The following is a 20564-nucleotide window of genomic DNA, read 5'->3' as shown; positions in this document are numbered from 1 at the left end:
TGTTTCTTATAAGGAGTTGAACGCAGACTCATGTGGTTAATCTTAAACAATTCTAAATTTAAAATAAAAAATACAAAATTTGTATCAATATGGTCTCAAACCTAAGTCTATTCAGATTAAATGACAGTCAATTTAATAAAATAGAAATTGATTTGTCTATTTGTAAATGATAGTCACTTTACTAACAATAGAAATTAATTTGTCTAGTTGCTATTGATAGTCATTTTACTAACCGTAGAAATTGATTTGTCTAGTTGTAATTGATAATCACTTTATTAACAATAGAAATTGATTTATCTAGTTGTAAATGATAATCACTTTACTAACAATAGAAATTGATCTGTCTTTTTGTAAATAATAGTCACTTTATTAACAATAGAAATTAATTTTTCTAGTTGTAAATGATAGTCACTTTATTAACGATAAAAATTGATTTATCTAGTTGTAAAGTGAAAATCATTTAACTTGAAGGGACTTGAATTTGAGACCTCAGGTAAAAATTTATGTATAGAATTTGTTAATATTAGAAGAAATCATGGAAATTACTTGTTTAAAAATTACTTTTTAAGAAATCATTTTGGCTTTTTTGATATTATTCATTGATAACTGTTTAAAAATGAAATTAAAAATAAAAAATAATTTATTATTTAAAAAATTAAAAATTAAAAAAATCTAACATGTCAATTCAGCCACCGTTTAAAAGTATGAAAAAAACTGACTTAGAAGTACGAAAAAACCGATTTGAGAAAAATATTAGCAGAAGGACTAATATGATCCGGTTAAATTTTGTAAGGGATTAAGTTGGGTCAATTTTTTTGTGAGGGACTAATTTGACTCGTGTAATATTTGTCAAGGATCAAAATGGGTTTTCACTCTTAAATATAAAATATTTATTTTTAAGGGTTGTGATGCACTGATCGTGTTTTTTACACTGACAGTGCACTACCTTTAAGCTTTATTTTTTATATTTATATCTATTTTAAATATTTATTTTAAATTATTTTTATATGTATTATGTGATGCACAATATTTTAGTTAATTTTTGAAATTGTTAAAATATAACTTAAAATTTTATTATACATAATAAAAAATTGTAGTATTATATGAATTTTTTAATGATGTGTGAATAGTTGATATATAAATCAGTATATAATTATTTTAGTTTTACAATTTTAAATATTTTAGTTTTATAATTTCAAATTTAAAATTGTTGAAAGTCCCTACCCATATTCCACTCATAACTACCATGATTATTCTAACAGAATGATATTCATACACTCCAGTTTACAACCACACCGTATTTTTATACGGTTTGTTTGTTTTTATTTATATTTAATAATCACTCTTCACTTTTTCCAATACAAAAGCACTCATGCATTGCTGTATTTGACATGGTGTAACTACATAGTGTAAGAATAGAGTGTAAGAATAGCAACACTCTTATTCTAATTATTTTCAAAGTCATGTAATTTTGGCTTCAACAATTGAAGCAGTTTGATATAAATCAATAGATCACAAATCTATTGGGTTAAATAGTTTATTCATCTAAGTTTCACATTGAGTAGTTGAAAGAAAATAGAATTTGAGTAATAATATAAATAGAGATAGTTAGTTTGAGTTTTACACACAATAACAATTTTTTTTGGTGTATTGAGAATTTGGGAAATTGTGTTTCTATAGGAGAGTGTAAAATAGTTTGTTTAGAGAATTTTCTATTTTTCATTCAAAAATAGATTGATGAGAGGGTTTGTAATTTTTTCTTTCAAAAATTGCAGTTCAGAGATGATATGCAATTTTTCGTTCAAGCAGTTGAGAGAGAGTTTGTAATTTTTTCTTTCAAAAGTCGCAATCGAGAGAGGATTTGCAATTTTTCCTTCAAAAGTTGCAATTAGAAGTTGAATTATAATATTGAGTTTTAATTTTGCTTTTTTTTCCTTCTTTTATGGGTATGCTTTTGCAAGCGTGAATTTTTTATTTTTTCTGTGAAAGTACCTACCCATATCTCATTCATAACTACCATGATTCCAATATTTTCAAAGTCGTGCAATTTTGGCTTCAACAATTAAAGTAGTCGTTGATATCAATCAGTAGATCACAAACCTTCTTACAGGTACACAACATGCATTTAATTTTGTGTTGTTACTAATGTATATCTTCTATTTATATTCAGTAGTGATTTTTTTTATAGTTTTTTTTTTTATATTAAGGAGGGCCAAAGGCCCAAAAAGAACAACTACAAGGGAACACTCCTAGGACTAGAAACAAGCCTTCTATCCTTCTCCAAGTCAAGCATCAACCAAGCAGGAGGATTTCTATAGAAAATGGTATCACCTTTCAACTTCTTGCCCTCTAAAGCAAGCAAATTAGCACAACTTTTAGCCTCTCGATAAACATGTTGAATTTCCACATCTTCAAATTGAGAGAACATATTGATTATATTAGACACTAAGCTCCCCACAAGCATATTTTTGTTCTTATTCTTCACCTTAATGCAATCAACAGCTCTGCAAGAATCGGATTCCATCTCCACTTTCAAGAAGCCAAGTTCAAAAACCAATTTAATACCAATATAAACACTCCATAATTCAGCCATTAGTGGACCGCAAGAACCAATGCAATTGGAAAAACCTCATATCCAAGCGCCGTGACTATCTCTGATAATGCTACCACATCCTAATAAGCCATTATTATCATGAGCACCATCAATGTTCAGCTTCACAAACGCATTCTTAGGAGTACACCAATGGACGAGCTTAACATCTTGGGTTCTCTCCATTATCTTGCCGCTTAAAACCATAACCTTCTTGTATTGAAGCACCTTATCTGCAATCACTTCTGCAGCAAAAGCTGGCCGCTTGAAAGTACGATTGTGAACCTCCTTGTTCCTCCACTTCCAAAATGTATGACAAGCAATTGCCCAGGTATTGCCCCAATCATTACTACCATGCAACTCACTGAGAATATTTAGCTTTATCCATTCGTGCCAACCTGCAAGGAAAAAATTAGACCTGAGAGTATTAGGAACTATACAGTCCCAAGCACCTTTCACTACACTGCAGTCTCTTATTACATGCAGAGAGGTATCGTGGGCCGCTCCACATAAGGAACAACCATCCAGACCAAAACCTAACATGTTGATGCGATTATTCGTAAGCAAGCGATCATGCTGAAGAATTCAAATAAAAGTTCTGACTCTCTCAGGAGCATTAAGATTCCAAATTCTATTCCAAACCTTAGTATCATCATTGTCACCACTTTGTACCAGTACCAGGTACTTGTACATACGATTAATCGAGAAATTTCCTTCTTCGTCTGTGGTGAACACTAACTTGTCACAACCATAATCATCCAAGGGAGGTGCAATGGCTGCAATCTTAAGCTATAAATCAGTTGGAATCCAGTTGAGGAGGTTCCAATTCCATCCACCCTTGTCATCGACCAAATCAGCAGCTTTCAGATTAATGATATCTTCAGGGATATGGAGATTTAAATTTGCTAACCGCGAGCCTCTATCAATCCAGCTATGCGTCCACGGATTGATGTCCAAACCATTGCCAATTCTCCAAACACTCAAATCAGCCAGCCCTATCGACGATCTAGCTATGTCTTTCCACAAGCAAGAGTCAAAATTCTTAGCTTATAGGCTACTACTGTTATGCACCACATTATATTTTTTGTGCATAATTGACACCACAAGTCGTCATCACCATTCAAAATCTTGCACCCGAGTTTCATTATACAAGCAGTATTCATAATGTTGAGATTTCTCAAACCAAGACCTCCATCACACTTTGCTCTTGTAACATTATCCCAACTCACCGCATGAAATTTCCTACTCGAATATGAGTCACCCCAAATAAAACTTCGTTGAATTTTCTGAAATTCTTGAATGCAAGCTTTCGGGATAAGATTAGTCATCATAGGATAAGTAGGTATAACTTTAATGAAACTTTTGGCTAATGTCACTCGACCAGCAAACGAGAGATTGCAAGCTTTCCAACCTGATAGTTTGTTAGCCACCTGATCTACAACATATTGGAAGTCATGTTTCCTATTAGCTTTCCCTTTGAGAGGAATACCTAGATACTTGCCAAAGCTTTGAGTTTCTCTAAATCTAGATATATGAATAAGATGACTCCTGGTGCGACGAGGAACATTATCACTGAAAAGAATACTCGATTTCTCAGTGCTAATTTCCTGTCCCGAAATTAAGTAGAAGGACTCAAGAATATCCTTAACACATTTCAACTTAGCTTCATTTGCTTCCCCAAAGATCAGCAAATCTTCAGCAAACATCAGATGCGAGATGAGAACTCCATTCCTACCAATTTGAAACAGTTTCCATTACTTCTCGAGAATCGCATGCTCTATCAAATGAGAAAGCTTATCCATACAAAGAACAAAAAGATAAGGGTAAATTGGATCACCCTGTCGAATTCCTCGTTGCGATCTGAAAAACTCGTTCTTATTGCCATTCCAATTAATATTAGTCTCTACACTAGTCACACCATGCATAATGACAATCACGATATTCCTATGAAGTTCTATCTCTTCCAATATCCTTCAAATAAATTCCCAATTTAACTTGTCATAAGCTTTTAACAAATCAATTTTAATAGCAAAGTAGCCTTTCTTTTCTTTTTTCTTTTGCATGGAATGCATGATTTCTTTGGCAATGATGATGTTCTCATGGATTGATCTCCCAGGAACAAACCCGATCTGAAGCGGAGAAACAAGTTGTGACATAAACGGCTTAAGTCTCGCTACAACCACCTTACTGATAATCTTGTAGTTTGTATTACAAAGGGAAATAAGGCGGAATTGAGCCACAAAAGTTGGGTGATCCACTTTGGGATGAGACAATTATCAGTTTTGTTAAAGTCAGCCATGCCACTAGGATTCTTCCACACATCCTTGACAAACTGAATTAAATCCACTCCCACTGTATACCACGTTTTCTAATAGAATCCAGCTGGAAAGCCATCCGGACCTGGAGCTTTCCAAGGCTTCATGGAGAAAAGGGTTTTCTTTACTTCCATATCGCTAATATCCTGCTTCAGTGTTTCCAGTTCCACTAGAGATATCCTAGGAAAACTGATGGGAGACTGCCTCCAGTTACACAAACCTTGTGGACACGAGAAAAGGTTTTTATAAAACTTTATAACATGCATTTTCAGGGTATCATGATCACTAATCCACGTACCATCCTCGTCTTTGAGCATCACTATTTGTTCTTTCTCCTCCTAGCCAAAGTTTTCATGTAATAATATTTTGTATTGCGGTCACCATCTACCAACCACATAGTTCTCGATCGCTGAAACCACATCATTTCCTCCTTATTCAGAATTTCACTAAGCTCCTTTTGTACTTGCTTCTCAAGTTTCCTCATACCACCATAATTGTCTCTCATCTGCAGCTTAAGTTGGACTCCCTCTAATCTTCTTAAAACCACCCTCTTCATTCTTTTTATTTGATCAAAGAACTCAAATTTCCACTTATCAATACCAGTCACAATATTATTAAGTTTGCACGTAAGTGACTGATCCTTCTTCCACACCTCCTAGAGCATACTATTGTAGGTATCATGCATGAGCCATACATTTTCAAATCTGAACGGGTGTTTCTGAAACACACGATTTTCTTCCCGCATATTGATGAGGATAGGGTGATGATCGAAGAACTCAACATGCACTAAGACTTGGACATAAGCATCAGGAAACTGTATCTTCCACTCGTCATTACTCAAGGCTCTATCTAATTTTTCGTAAATTCTTTGGCCGCCATGAAAGATTGGACCTCTCCACGTAAATTTGGTACCCCGCATTTCAATGTTGCTGATTTTGCAGGATCCTATTCTCTCCCCCATCTTATGACATCTTTGCACGGAAGCTGGCAAACCACCCTTCTTATCTTTCACATTATCAATGTCGTTAAAGTCACCTGTAACCATCCAACCTCCTATCAAATTCCTCGCAATGTCTTTCAAGCTATCCCAAAGCAACTTCTTGCAATTATCATTGGGACTTGCGTACACAGCCGTTAACCACCAATCATCCACATGCTCCATGGAGACTTTGGAGTGAATATACTGACTATTTATATCATGCACCTAGATCTGAACTTCTTTAGATTTCCAAGCTAGAACAATTCCACCAGCAAACCCTCTATTATCGGAAGACTCCGTCAAATCAAAACCAAGTTTCAACAGTTTCTTCTTAATTTTTAACGGATCACATCTAGTTTCCATAATCACCAAAACACTAGGATTATGGATATCTAAATATTTCTTGCAATATCTAAAGAAGGCTTTATTAGCTACTCCTCTACAATTCCAACATATTATTCTTTTATTTGTACATATTATAAAAACACAATGAATATATTAGGGCATCCAATCATCAAGGAGTTTCCTTCACCACTTCAATATTCCCCTCCACTGCAGTTGATTCACTTGTTATGCTATCAGCTAACTTCTCTCTATCCAGCCCCATTGGTTGAGATTCCCTAATAGGATAGGAAAAGTTCGTGAGTCTGGGTCCAATTAAATCTGGTGGCTCATCAATCTCAATACCTCATTCCTTCTCTGCTTGGCTCTCCACCAATACATGAGTGTGAACTGTTGCATTCTTTTTACGTAAAACTTCTCTCCCATCCTCAACTAACTCATTTTTCTTTCTCCTTACTAAACTGAATATATCATATCTCTCTGCCTCTTTTGTAGCTCCAGGTTTAAAATTTTCAAGCATTCCCTCCACACCTGATATGCTAATGCCTCATGATTTTTCCTTTAATTGAATACTTCCACGTGTTGCAAAAGTAGTTTTCTTATTTTTAACTCTCATTTTTTGCTTCTTGCTACCTAGTCTTTGGCTAAGCGTTACTGTTTCAGACTCCTAGACCCCATCATTAATTACCAAGCTCGTCGGAGTCGTGTTTTTCCAACCATCCACCGTCTTCTTCCCCCTCTTTTGCTTCTGAACAATTTTCCATGGGCCATTTTCCACCTTAGACCCTTCTTGCCTACTACCATCACCTTTAGCTTCATCACCTGCATGTCTCCCCCCATCATTACTATTCTCGCCCAACAGATTCATCCCCTAGCTATTGAAGGAACAACTTTCTTTGTAATGTTCGTAACAACCACAAACAAGACAAAGCAAATGCAGCCCTTCATACTCTATCTTGTAGCTACTTCCTTGGATTCTCAGCATAGCAAGTAGTGGTTTCACCAGATTCACAGTAACACAGATACGAGCATACTTGCCTCTCTCTTGTTTCTTCATGGTTTTGTCAACCTTCACCGTCCGGCCAATACGATTACCAAAGCACGTTAATGCCCTAGTACCATAGTATTCTATTGGGAGTCCCACAATTCTAACCCACACTGCCACTTCGTTGATGGATTCAATATCAGGTTGGAAGTTCGGCCTCCAATCTTTTAGCGTCAGATAGTGGTCGTAGATGAACCACGGCTCGTTCAGCATTGTCGCCTTCTTATCATCCTCATGAGAGAACGCCACAAGATAATAATCATTGCTCAGATCAATGATACTAATAATTCCTTTGCGAACCCACATTTGATTTAACATGTTCTCAAGAGCCTTGTATCCAACTTTCTTCCATAGCAACTTGACAATCACCCCTCTCTTCCATGGTCTTTAAACTCTTTTCTCCTCCTTCTCCGAGAAAATAAAGTTAGGACACTCATAACCACCTATAAATTCTTCCTCAACTCTGATGTCCCCATAATCGTCTCCATTTATTCCCAATCCTTCCTGATCAAATTCAGTTTCCTCCTCCATTTCATCTCCACTTTTTCCAGCCATGATATCCCTGAAAGAGATACCTTTCTCAACCAAATGAACCACCCCTTCCTTGACTTTTTTGGTGTTTATTTTCTGTAGATCAATCTCCATCGTACTCTTTTTCAAGCTTGTCGGAATAGTATTACCTATTTCCGTTTCAGATGAACTTACAAACCCTAGCAGAGGGTTCGACATCATTTTTCCCTCGGATTCAATAAAATTTTGATTTTATAGATAGATTTGAATTTACTGACTTTGTGCATTTGAGAACATGACTCATAAATTCTTGAATGCTCTTAAAATATCTAGATTGCTTAATCATTCAACCAGATTAAAAATAAATTGGGCTTATATTATTTTGTTGCGCAACTTAAATCAATAAAAAGGCTTATGCAATGGTACACGACTCCTTGGAACAAGGTTTGCTAATCATATCATTGAAGCTAAGATTATTTCTAGAAAGAATATTGGTAACATCATTTATATTCCGACAATGTCGTTGTCCCCCTCACAATCACCATGACCATTTAAATAGGTGAGAAGACAATTCTCAAGTATTGTTTCTTTTGCTATGACAATTAACAAGTCGTAGGGTCAATCTTTAGACAATGTTGGTTTATACTTACTAAAAGATGTTTTTAGTCATAGCCAATATGGAATTTCTAGAGTTAAGACTAGAAGGTCTTAAGATGTCGATTCATGACAAAGATAAAAAAGCTATAAATACTACCACTAATGTTGTATTCAAGAAAGTTTTTCACAACATTTAATAGGTGCTATATAATTTGTTTTTCTATCATATATTGCTCAATACAAATTATATGTTGAGTTTTTATCTAATAGAAATATTTTTGTTTACAAGTCAACTCATTGAATTCATTTTGAAGATTAATATTACAAATCTAAGCTATTTCAAGATTGGTTGTAACACATGTTATATTTTCATTTATTTGTTGCTTCTTATTTTGATCTTTGACATACTTTGTCAAGTTGACTACTATATGTAATGACATTGCAAATCTTTTGTTTTCATATTTTGATTTCATAATTGTTCATTGTAATGTCTCAATTAAAATGAACTTTTTATAGGTATTTCTACACTAACAAAACTAAATTATCCATGCGGGAGCACGAGTATTTTAGTAGTAAGAAAGAAATAATTGCAAAATAAATATGAATAATATTTTTTTTTTTAATTTATGAAAACAATTCATTTTTTCCTTTGTCAGGGTTAGAATCCATGATTTTTCATAATGAATAAATATGTGTTTTTCCTTTTTGAAAAGTGAAGAAGAGTTTTGGAGTATGTCACATATGAATACGGATAATGTGGCACAAAGATAATTGAAGTGTCAGCAAGATAGTGTGTGCTTCTAATTCAATATATTATATAGATAATAAATCTAAATAAATTAATTGAAGCACCATAAATAAAAGGTGGGTAGACTAGCATGTAAGTATGTATCTATTTACTACTCTTGATAAATTCTAAAAGATAGTTTGTATTTAAAAGAATAAGTGTGAATATGAATACAAAATTAATGTTATACTAAAACTTTTTTGACATTTGGGGGAATGCTCAATGCACCAATAGTGGTGCTCAGACACATATGTGAAAAGTCATAAATGTTATTCAAATCTAAGAGTTTTTTTAGTTTCTACTATTTTCCATTCAATCCTAGGGCTTTCACATGTCATATTAAGTAAGTTTTTTTATTTCTTTTCTTTTTTTTAATTTATGAAGAATGTATTACTTAAATAGATTGTTTAAAGGATACTGGTTTTTGGTTACACTCGTAATACCTAGTTTCTCGAGGTATGCATTAACATTTTTTTTTATATTTAGAGCATAACACTTGTTAGGTTTATGTGTTTTCTCCCATTTTAGAATTTAATCTTTTATTGAAGTGCACTTATATATTTTGTCTGAATTTAATTTTCTCAGTGTTACAAAAGTATCCTTCTGTATTTGGTCTGCATCAAAATAGTTTATTGATTTTGCATGTATATGTTGATAAGTGGTTTTTTGCATCATTTTTCTAGTTGTTTTATTTTAGTATTTTTACCATTTTTTTCTTTTTTGCTTTCATTTATCATGTTTTACGCTTTGATTTTGGCTTATTGATGATTTTAGGTTTCTAGAGGTTTTTCGAGCAGAGAAATGATAAAAAAGGGCAAAGCAAGAAAAATGAAAAAACAAAGACTCGATGTTTAACTCCAGGGGCTACTACGGCCACCCGTAGCAATTCGAGCAGAGAAATGATAAAAAAGGACAAAGCAAGAAAAATGAAAAAACAAAGACTCGATGTTTAACTCCAGGGGCTACTACGGCCACCCGTAGCAGTTTCTACGGGTCATAGTAGCTGAGAAACAGTGGCCCCTCATTTGTTGATGCGCCCATGAAATCCAAGGGTCTGCTACTGCCACCCATAACACCTGCTACGGGTCGTAACAGGCATACGAGTCTTGTATCTTGTAGATTCTCTGTTTGTATGATTTACATTAATTTTAGTAAAACAAAATAGACATCAACAAGTTAGATAGAATGTTTCAACATTGGAGAAAAAATATATTGAACAAGATGTTCTATTTAATGCATCTGATAAAATATGTCGAACAAGATGTCTTATGCATGGCCATCTTACATCGTGAGTGAGTGTTAAGTTGGGCTTTTAGATTTTGTTTAAGTTGTTGCAAATGCAAAATATTTGAAGAATATTATCCAATCCAATATAGCGCTTAATCTAAGGATAAAAGATTTTACCTGTTTAAAAGATATTTCATTGGTTTCTAAATTTGGAGAATATTTAGGAAACTAATTATTAAGATCTACTTTCTTGGAGAATATACTACAGATCTCTAGCAGTCTCCCAACTACGTTTTTGAAGCCCAAGTCCAGTCAAGATGTGTGCTATAAATAACAAGCTATAAAACTTTTGAAGAGCCGAACTTACGGGATTAGGTTAGGGTTTGTCCATTTATTGTGAGCCTCTCTAATATCATGTTAATAGATGGGTAGGATTTTTTATGGAGTTGTAAGTATTGAATGTGTGTGTGTGTCACTGAGGTATCATTGATACAATTATCCAAGTATGTGTTGCTTGTGTTTCAAGCTGTTATTCTTGATCGAAGCTTTTAAGCAGGATCAAGTATTTGTGATTAAGAAGTTCTTAATCTAGTGTCTCTTGTAATTAAAGAGTAAGGTAAAGGGTCGTCAATATCAGTGATGTATGTTGTTATTGAGAGACATCACTGCAGTGTTTGGAAGTGAGAGAGGTTTCTCTTATGTAGGAAATTCTTAGGTAGAAGTTGCACTGGGTGTGGATTAAGTGAGAAGTCAGTAAACCGGAGGTTATTTACGTGTGAATCAGAGGTTGTTTGCATAGTACTTTGAATTGATACTGCTAATAGTGGGTTTTCTTCCTGGCTTGTTAGCCCCTAGAGTATGTGTTGTTATACACCGAACTGGGTTAACAATTTTGTGTGTTGAGTTACTTTCCAGCATTGTTTTTCATTCATGGATATTTTCTGTTGTATGATGTGTCATAACAAATGTCCCAACAAGTCATAGAACATATGGAATCTGAAGGCCAGAATTTCACATCTAATTCTTTCCTTTTTCTATCCCGATTTTATCTATTTTAGGACTTTTAGTTGTTTGGATCTGTAGCGGGGAAAAATTGAGACCAAAGCCATTTGATTGACATGACTCATTATTTTAGTGAAAGTCGCCACCACGCTTTATTGTTTCCAAAGGAAAAGGTAAAAGGGTGAAGCAAAAACCCAAAGAAGTTTTTGAAACAAAAACCAAAACAGAGATCTTAGGTACGAGTGTTGATTATGCAAGGGGAAGGTGTTAGCACCCCTCACATATGAGGTACTCCACAGGAACCTTTTTGAAAATCTGTGTAGAAAAGAGTTGTGTGCAAAAGAAAGTTTGTTTGATTTTAAAATTATGCTCGGCAAGACGTTACATCTTGTGCATACATACCTCCTAAGTGCAATGAATAAAATTCAAAGAAATTATAATTGTGATATTTTCCATACTCTAAAAATGAAGAATGTAACACCCCAGTTTATCATTTAAATTATTTTATTGAGTTTTTGGTGCTTAAATGACTTGTGTATTTGAATATTAAAATGCCTTGCTTGATTTATTTGATTATGTTGGTAATTATTCAGATTTTTTAGAATTTTAATAAATTAAAATAATAGAAAATAGGGAATTAGGACTTTTGGGGGTGAAATTTGAATTAATAAAAAAAATTAGAGTGAGAAAGTAAAATAAGAAAAAGTGAAAGGTAAAGTTTAAAATTTATTTAAATTAATATTGGGTTAAATAAATAGAAAATGTGAGGGGAGCTAAAGTAGTCAGAACGTGAAGTTGAGAGAAAGGGCAAGAAAAATTAAGAGAGCTCTTGGAATGGAAGAACATGAAAGCCAAAAAGCTTGGATCTTACCTATAAATTGAGGTAAGAGGGGAATCATTGTTATATAGGTTTCAATTTCATGAAGGGTAGAGATTGGTCGTCACCCTCTTCGTTGATTTCCATTGTTTTTCCTCCATTGTTAATGTTCATGTGTTTGGAGAAGGTTTATGTAAAAACCTATCTCAGTTTGTTGTGATAAACATGATTTTGTGTATTGTTATTATTGTTGAATTTCATGTGCCTTTGTATGTGAAAACTAGAGTTGTGTTTTTCATCTTATCATGTTTTAAATTGATGAAAAAGTTGTTAGGTTATGTTAATTTGGTGGATTAATGGATGAATCATTAGAGACTTAATGGAATAAATGTAGTATAAATTTTATATGTGATATTTTTTGTGCGATTTGGATGATTAGGGGTCGAAATCAGAGCTTTGAATGAGCTCCCATGACAGAAATCACAATTTTGATTTTCTGCACAACGGTGACGAGCGTCACGGGTGTGACGGGATGACCGTCACACATCTCGGAGAGCTGACGAACCTCAACTGGGTGACGAGTTAACCGTCATGGTCCCCATGCAAGATTTTTTTGCCAATAATCAGCTGGACGACACGCTGGTGAGGGAAGGGTGTGACAGGCAAGGTGACGAGCGTCATCCCTATGACGGGTTGACTGTCGCGATCGGTGTTGAACGGTTTTGAGTTTTCGATTTAATTTTTTGAGTTGTTTTTGTGCGTTACTAATGTTTTGATGAATTTGACGAGGGAAATTGTTATGTTAAGATAATATTAATAAATGAAGAATATTTGAAGGTGGGGATATTGTCTAAGTAGCTCTTTAAATCTTTCCCAAGCATCAAAGAAGGACTCGTCATATCCTTGCCTAAATGATGTGATCTCATTTCTCATCTTAGCATTCTTGGAAGGAGGAAAATACTTAACCAAAAATTTCTCATCCAAGTCATTCCATGTGGCAATGAAATTTGGTTCCAGGCAATTTAACCAAATTTTGGCTTTACCCTTCAGAGAATAAGGAAAAAAACCAATCTGAAAGCATCATCGTTGACAACAGGAATCTTAAAGTTACTAGCAACTTCCAGGAATTGCTTTAGGTGCAAGTGAGGGTTTTCATTAGGAGAACCTGAGTATTGGTCAGTGGTTTGCAACATCTGAAACATCATTGGCTTAAATTCAAACTGAGTTGTAGTGATCTCTGGTCATATGATACTAGTACTCATGGTGTTGGGATCAAAGATTGCATAATCTCTGATGTTCCTCTCTCTATCATTGGCAGTGCCAATAACATCGTTATCAGCCATGAAAATTCCTGCCTCTTCGTATTCTTCCTATTGCACTATTCATTCTAAATCTTATTCTCCTTCTTCACCCGGAATGAGAGGAGGGGGATTTCCTGGTAAATATTCAGTACGCTGAAGTCTTCTAGTAGTCTTAATGTTCTTTCAGGTTCAATATCTCCTCTATAAACTGGTTGTAACAACCTGCGCATGCAATCACTAAACACTTGTCGTGACACCAGAGTATAGAAAAGATTAAAGGCTTAAATGCTTAACTAAAAAAATTAATAGTGAACACAAAATGTAGCAAGGGATAAAAGTAAGGATATCTTACCCACAAGGAGTGAAATTTTTACTCAATTGAGTTTGCAAGAAACTCTATTTTTAGTTAAATATGAGCAAGGAGAAAAGCAATATTAGTGTGTCATTAGTTTAATATGTTTCCTAAATCAGATTTAAATAGTGTAATTTGTGAGAGGAAATATATCAAGAAAGATTATGTTGAGTTATGATCCATTAATATTGGAGAAGTTATGATGCATTCATGATGAGTGGTGTCATACCAAGAAAGGTCAGAGTGATCTAAAAGTGTATTTCTACAATATCAAAACATGCATTCTTTGGGCAATGGAACAAATCTCAAAGTCACACTTATAACCCTAATATATGTGTTGTTATTATGAAAATATTGTGTAGTTATAGTTCCTTATCTCTAAGAGAACTAATTGAAAGAATATCTCTACCACAATCGTTTCAACCACTTTTATTATGAAATCCAACAGTCCTTAGCAAAGTGATCAAACCTATTATAGTTGTATCACTAAACCTTTCTCTTGTCAAGTTTGTCATTTCCTTTGTGATGTTTCTTCTCATCAGAGTTGGAGGCTTTTGACTTCTGAGAACCACCACCATGTTTCTTCTTGACTTCTGACTAAGACCGCCTTTGACTCTTTTTACCAGAAGACGCCTTCTGTAACACCCGAGGCCGAAAAAGGCGAGGGGTTCTTGCACCGCATGTAACACTTAAGGCCAAAGGTGGCTAGGGTTGTCGCCACATCGGAATGAGAGGGATCCTGAGGCTATGCATGTATGAGACTGCATGGTTGATGAAAACTTATAAGGATTGATGGGTACTACCTATACCAGCAAGATGCATCTTCTTTTCGGCAGCCCGTTCCATAAGAAATCCACAATTAAGCGTGTTTGACTTGGAGAAGTTTAGGGATGGGTGACCTTCTAGGAAGTTTCTTGGAAAGCGTGTGAACAAAGACAAATCATGCTGAAAAGTCCCGTGTTGGTTTGTGGGGTCAGCCGATCATCCTGAAAGAAGTCTGAGGCTTTACCAATGTTATCAAAGCCAAATCTCTCCCGGTATGATGTGGTTCGAGGACGAGCCATGCGGAAGGTGGTGGGCTTGTAACACCCGAGGTCGAAAAAGGCGAGGGGTGGTTGCACATCATGTAACTCCTGAGGCCATAAGGGGCTAGGGTTGTCGCCACATCGGAATGAAAGGGATCTTGAGGCTGTGCAGGTATGTGACTACATGGTTGAGGAAAGCTTATAAGGATTAATGGGTACTACCTATACCAACAAGATACATCTTCTTTTTGGTAGTCCATTCCAAAAGAAATCCATAGTTAAGTGTGTTGTATGTCCCACGCAGCCTTCGCCGTCGTTGAATCAATGATTTTCTCAAACATATTTACATCCACAAACTTAGGAATATAGAACATCGCCTTTTAATCTTTCTTCCTCACTTCTCTTTGCGTGTTTCTTCGTGCTTCTGTCTCATCCGCTGCAACCGGAACGTAAGTGTCAATGACGAGATAAAGAATGTCTTGAGCATTGAACAAAACACGCATATGAATCATCCACTGATTCAAATTCTTTCCATCAAACACTCGTGTTTCCCAATCTCGTAAAATCAAGAAATGCAATTTTGTTACGATTCTGATCGTTAAGTCAATGTGAATTCAAGAAATGAAACAAATCACACACGCCTCGCGTACACTCGTGTTTCCATGTGAATCAAATTAGAATTATAGATATCAATTATTGGTGCACGAGTTTGAGGATGAATATGAAAGGAGAGAGAGAGAGAGAGAGAGAGAGAGAGAGAGAGAGAGAGAGAGAGAGAGAGAGTAACAAACTCTCAGTGGTGAAAATTTTAGTTATGAAATATCTGTTACACCATAGTGTTTAAATACACAAATGAAACATGCCACGTAGGTAAAACTAACAAAGTTAAAACGAGGGCCGGCCCAACGTAATGATAGGCCTAAGAGGACTATTAAAATAAGTTTTTTTTCATCCACTATAATTAAATATTTGATTTTTAGAAGAAGTCCTAAAAAAATTTACGACAAAATCTTTTGGTGTCTACTATGAAACTAATGTTAATTTTGGTAGTTAAATATTTATATTTTTTATTAAGGTTGAATTATCTTTCAAAATACAAAATTGAATACGAAATTTTGTATATACGTTGAATCATGTTAGCCACTCTCACATATTATAATGATTAAACAAAAATATTTATATTTTTTTTAAGCTTTTAAATAAACAAGAGTAATACAAGTAAAAATGAATTTTACAAAATTAAAAATAAAAAATCATTTAAATAATAAAATTATAATTATCAATAATTATTTAAATTAAAATTATGAGAAACATAATTTTTGTTTATATGATTTAAATTAATAATAATAATAATGAAATAGATTTTTTTTTTGTTTAGTGAAAATTAAAAAATAAAAATCAATTTATTTGAATTAAAATGATGATTTATTTGACAAATTTGTGTGTATAAAATAAAATTTATTTTTTAAATACATTTTTTTATTAATTTTTTTTACTGTGTGTTAAACAAAGTAACACAAGTATTAAAAGAGTTCAAAAAATATATTTAAAGTTTGACGTGATCACAAGACGCTAATTAGCTTTTAGTTGTTTGTAAATACATGTTTAAGATTTCTCCTTACTATTTTTATCGATGGTCTTTTAGAGACTCGTATTATCTTTAAATATCATTTTATGATTCCCTTATTTTTTTATTGATGAAGTTTGTCCTATTTGTCGTAAGGTGTGCTTCAATACATTTAGGGAACATGCCATTCATTGTAGAGGGTTTCTAAGATTCAAATACCGACATAAATTTGTTAAGGATGCATTATCCAACATGTTTTCCTACCATTTATTTTTAACACTTTTGATTTTATAGCATTAGAAGTTGTTGATCTTGTGTTGAGAATATAAAGATACATGTATATAAATTGTTATATCTTTTAAAACAACACATTTAATAACTTAAAAAAAATTAGTTTTGCCACTAAAAAAAACTAGTGACGCAAGTTATTGTTGGTTTATATGCTATTTATACATAATCTTCCTGTGAATATCTCAATGCACCTCATAGAACTCTTAAACACCGCATGAAATTCCATTTTTGCCCCCAGCTTCCGTAGATGCACTTCCGGAAGCACCCATATTTTGGAAAAAAATGTGTTTCCTTCCATATGTACATCTACGGAAGCAAATTATTTCAGTTGAGGAAGCCTTCCGTAGCTGCATCTACGGAACATGGTGAAAACAGAGTGTTTTGTGGATGCACCTACGGAACAGTCTGCTATATTTTCAAATCATGTTCATTTCACTCCAACACTCAATTTTTATTGCAAAAATGTAAAATTAAAATAATGCATTTTAAAGACAATAGTAGGTAGACCAAAAAATATACATCGTATAAATAATGTCGGTCATGTCGAATACATCATTAAAATAACATAAGTAACATACATCCATCATCAAAGAAATACAAACATAAAAAAAACCACAGGCATCACTATCGTGTGTGTCAGACATCATATTGCTGCTTTCCTCTGCCTCTGGCCGCGCCTCCGCCTCTACGTCCACCACGACCTTTCCTATCTCTGCCTCTAGTGTCAAGTGCCCCACCAGTCTTGGCACGATTTATGCGGTATAGAAATGCCTCCTGTCCCAGCCTAATCATAACATCCACCACACGTCTCTCCGCAAACCCCTCAAAGAATAAACCATCTACAATGGCTCCCAGGTCCGTGTCAGCTATCTAACGACACCGAGGAAGAAGATCGTGAGTGTGGTCCAACTCAGCCTAAGGAGCCTGCAGAATCTCCTTATAGGTTGGTCTGGGCGGATCTCCAGGCGCAACGGGCAGCATGTACGGGTGTGACAACCTATAGTACCAGGTGATGTATCCCTCGACGCAGCTCCAGTCCCTCTGTGCTCTCGTCGCCCGAGCCTCCTCAGGAACCATGTGATGCTCCCAGTTTGCAAAGACCTCATCTAACTGCCGACGGGTCATGTCATGGTGATATGAGCGGAGACTATAGAGTCGCGAGGTATCATCTGTGCGTAGCCAAACTGACGCATGACCCGCTATGGAAGATAACGTACAATGATGGTCGAGTTGGCGGCCAACCATCCAGAATACAGTCTTATCTCATCAAAGGGAACCGTCTCCCGGTGCTCAACATAACAGTCATTACGTATGTCCTCGACAGCCACGCGATCAAGTCCGCGCCTGAAAGGATCCGGCACCTGGTTCCCTCTGCGGGGGCTGAATCTACTGGCACGCGGCATAAGCTCAGTGTAGGTCGGCACCTCTCCCCAGCCAATAATGTCTGGGAAGTGCTGTAGTATCCAAGCCTGAAAAGAAAACACGGTTATTTTAATTTACTATCACAAATATATAATAAGTAGAAGGGGATAAGATTGTTACCACTAAAAGGGTACAACTGCCTGCCACTGTCCTTGCCTTCCACAGGCATCTCTCCCCGAGTCTGTAGTAATTATACGCCAGTACAGCCGCACCCCAGTTGTACTCATGAATACGTGTTGTATCCGATAAGTACGTCAGGTAGACGACGTCTGTGTACTACGAGCTCGTGTCCACAAAGAGCTGACTGCCTATCGAATATAGGAAGTAACATCTCAGCGCCCGCTCTCTGTGTATATCTGCCTCCACCTCGTCGCCAGCAGCATGATGTGCCGCAAGAAGCTCCACATCATATAACCTCTACAAGGTGTGAAACATCACATGCGCCCCATGTGTCCTCTTGATAAGTGCCAAAATATCGTTATTTTGTATATATGTTTTGTGGCACTTATCGAGACTTTTTGTTAATACCGTTTGAATAATTCCCCGTTTAGTTTGTAAATTCATATACTTTGTGAATAGTTATATTTTTATTTACTTTTATACATTTTGATAGTTTTTGTGTCTTTTTGTAGCTATTGTAGCGTATTTGGAGCATGAGCAATAAAGTGTTGAAGACATGACTTCAAACGCGCAATTTTGAGCAACGGAACCAACTCATCAACGAATAAGGCTCAAAATTAAAGAATAAAAAATCATCAATTTGGTTGATATTTTGTCATTGTTATATAGGAAATTTAATAATCTTTCCAAATGAAGGCAAGGAAATAGCTTTGGTCAGAGTAGCTTGGGGAGGACCGGCTGAGGGAAATGTTACCTGGGAGCTAGAGAGCCAGATGAAGGATTCTTATCCGGAACTCTTTACCTAAGGTATGTTTTCGAGGACGAAAACTCTTTTAGTGGGGGAGAGTTGTAACACCCGTATAATTTTAATTTTAATTTAATTAGAATATTGAATTAATAATTAGAATTATTAAGGATTTTGTGAAAATAATGGGAAAATAATGGTTTATGGCATTTGGGCCATGTGAGAAAATAGTAAAAAAAGGGAGTGTGAAGTAGTAAAGCTTTTACTAATTTTATTATTATTTTCATAAAACAATTGGAATTGGGAAAAAAAGAAAGAGCGTGAAAGACCGAAGGTTTTGGGAACACGAAGAACGTGAAGGAGAACTGAAGAAGGAGAGATCAATCAAGAACTCTTGGCTAAGGTAAGGGGGACTCTCCATTTAATCTCTATTATCGTATTGTGGATAATAGTGTGGATTAGGAGTATTATTTGGATCAATAGATTCTATATTCTGGATTTTACTGTTTGTGTTCATCATTTGGATTGGAATTTTGACTGTTAATCCCTAATAACTGAATGGATTTAGGTTGTGATGAGTAAAATCGATTGTAGAATCATAAACTGTTGATGTTCGGTGAATTCTATGTTTTTTAGAATGTGAAATTTCTGGTTTTGAAACCCAAATCGCCGGCTGTATAGATGAATTCGTGAGGAAGACGAATGGGTAAGTTGCAGATTTTGGTAAACTGCTGCCTATTTATGTATGATACGCGTATGGTACGCGTATGGAGGGGGTGATACGCGTATAATACGCTCCCCATGTGTGCATCAGGTTGCACCTTCTGCTCATACGCGTATGGTACGCGTGTGGTACCTATTGATACGCGTATGCATGGCTGGTATGTGTATGTTCATGTTTTGTGTGGAAATATGTTTCTGTTCATACGCGTATGGTGTGTGTGTTGTGTGGATTTTTGGCCCTGTTGGTACGCGTATGGCCAGTGTGACCTGCAGATTTTGCTGTTTTGTGATTTTAAAAGTTTGGCGACGAGTAACTTTTGAACTGATGAATCTGTATGAGTTATTGTTATATGATTTTATTGAATGATGCTAATATATATATATTGAAGGATAGAAAAACACTTAGAAAGGGGGGGTTTGAATAAGTGTAGCTTTAAAAACTTGACAGATAAAAATAAATTGCACAGTTATTTTTATCCTGGTTCGTTGTTAACTAAACTACTCCAGTCCACCCCCGCAGAGATGATTTACCTCAACTGAGGATTTAATCCACTAATCGCACGGATTACAATGGTTCTCCACTTAGTCAGCAACTAAGTCTTCCGGAGTCTTCTGATCACACACTGATCACTCCAGGAACAACTGCTTAGATACCCTCTAAGACTTTCTAGAGTATTCTGATCCACACGATCACTCTAGTTACAACCTGCTTAGATAACCTCTAAGACTTCCTAGAGTATTCTGATCCACACGATCACTCTAGTTCCTTACAACTTAATGTAATCAATTCTAAGAGTATTACAATTG

General features: G+C 35.3%; 1 protein-coding gene and 1 non-coding gene across 2 annotated transcripts; one reads left to right on the top strand and one right to left on the bottom strand.

Moving 5' to 3' along the window:
* Window positions 1–4344: 4344 nt before the first annotated feature.
* LOC131597074 (uncharacterized) lies at window positions 4345–6067 on the bottom strand. Its single transcript, XM_058869790.1, has 3 exons — window positions 5600–6067; window positions 5298–5494; window positions 4345–4561 (listed from the first exon to the last, which is right to left on the bottom strand). The coding sequence occupies exons 1-3, from the start codon at window positions 6065–6067 to the stop codon at window positions 4345–4347; spliced, it is 882 nt and encodes a 293-aa protein (XP_058725773.1).
* A 6973-nt stretch (window positions 6068–13040) lies between these two features.
* LOC131600850 (small nucleolar RNA R71) lies at window positions 13041–13147 on the top strand. The gene has a single exon (XR_009283455.1). It is a non-coding gene; the product is annotated as a small nucleolar RNA R71 (small nucleolar RNA).
* Window positions 13148–20564: the final 7417 nt, after the last annotated feature.

The sequence above is a fragment of the Vicia villosa genome, linkage group LG4 (genome assembly GCF_029867415.1).
Source record: "Vicia villosa cultivar HV-30 ecotype Madison, WI linkage group LG4, Vvil1.0, whole genome shotgun sequence".
In the NCBI taxonomy this organism is placed as follows: Eukaryota; Viridiplantae; Streptophyta; class Magnoliopsida; order Fabales; family Fabaceae; genus Vicia; species Vicia villosa.
This window is presented reverse-complemented; position numbering and strand designations above follow the sequence as displayed.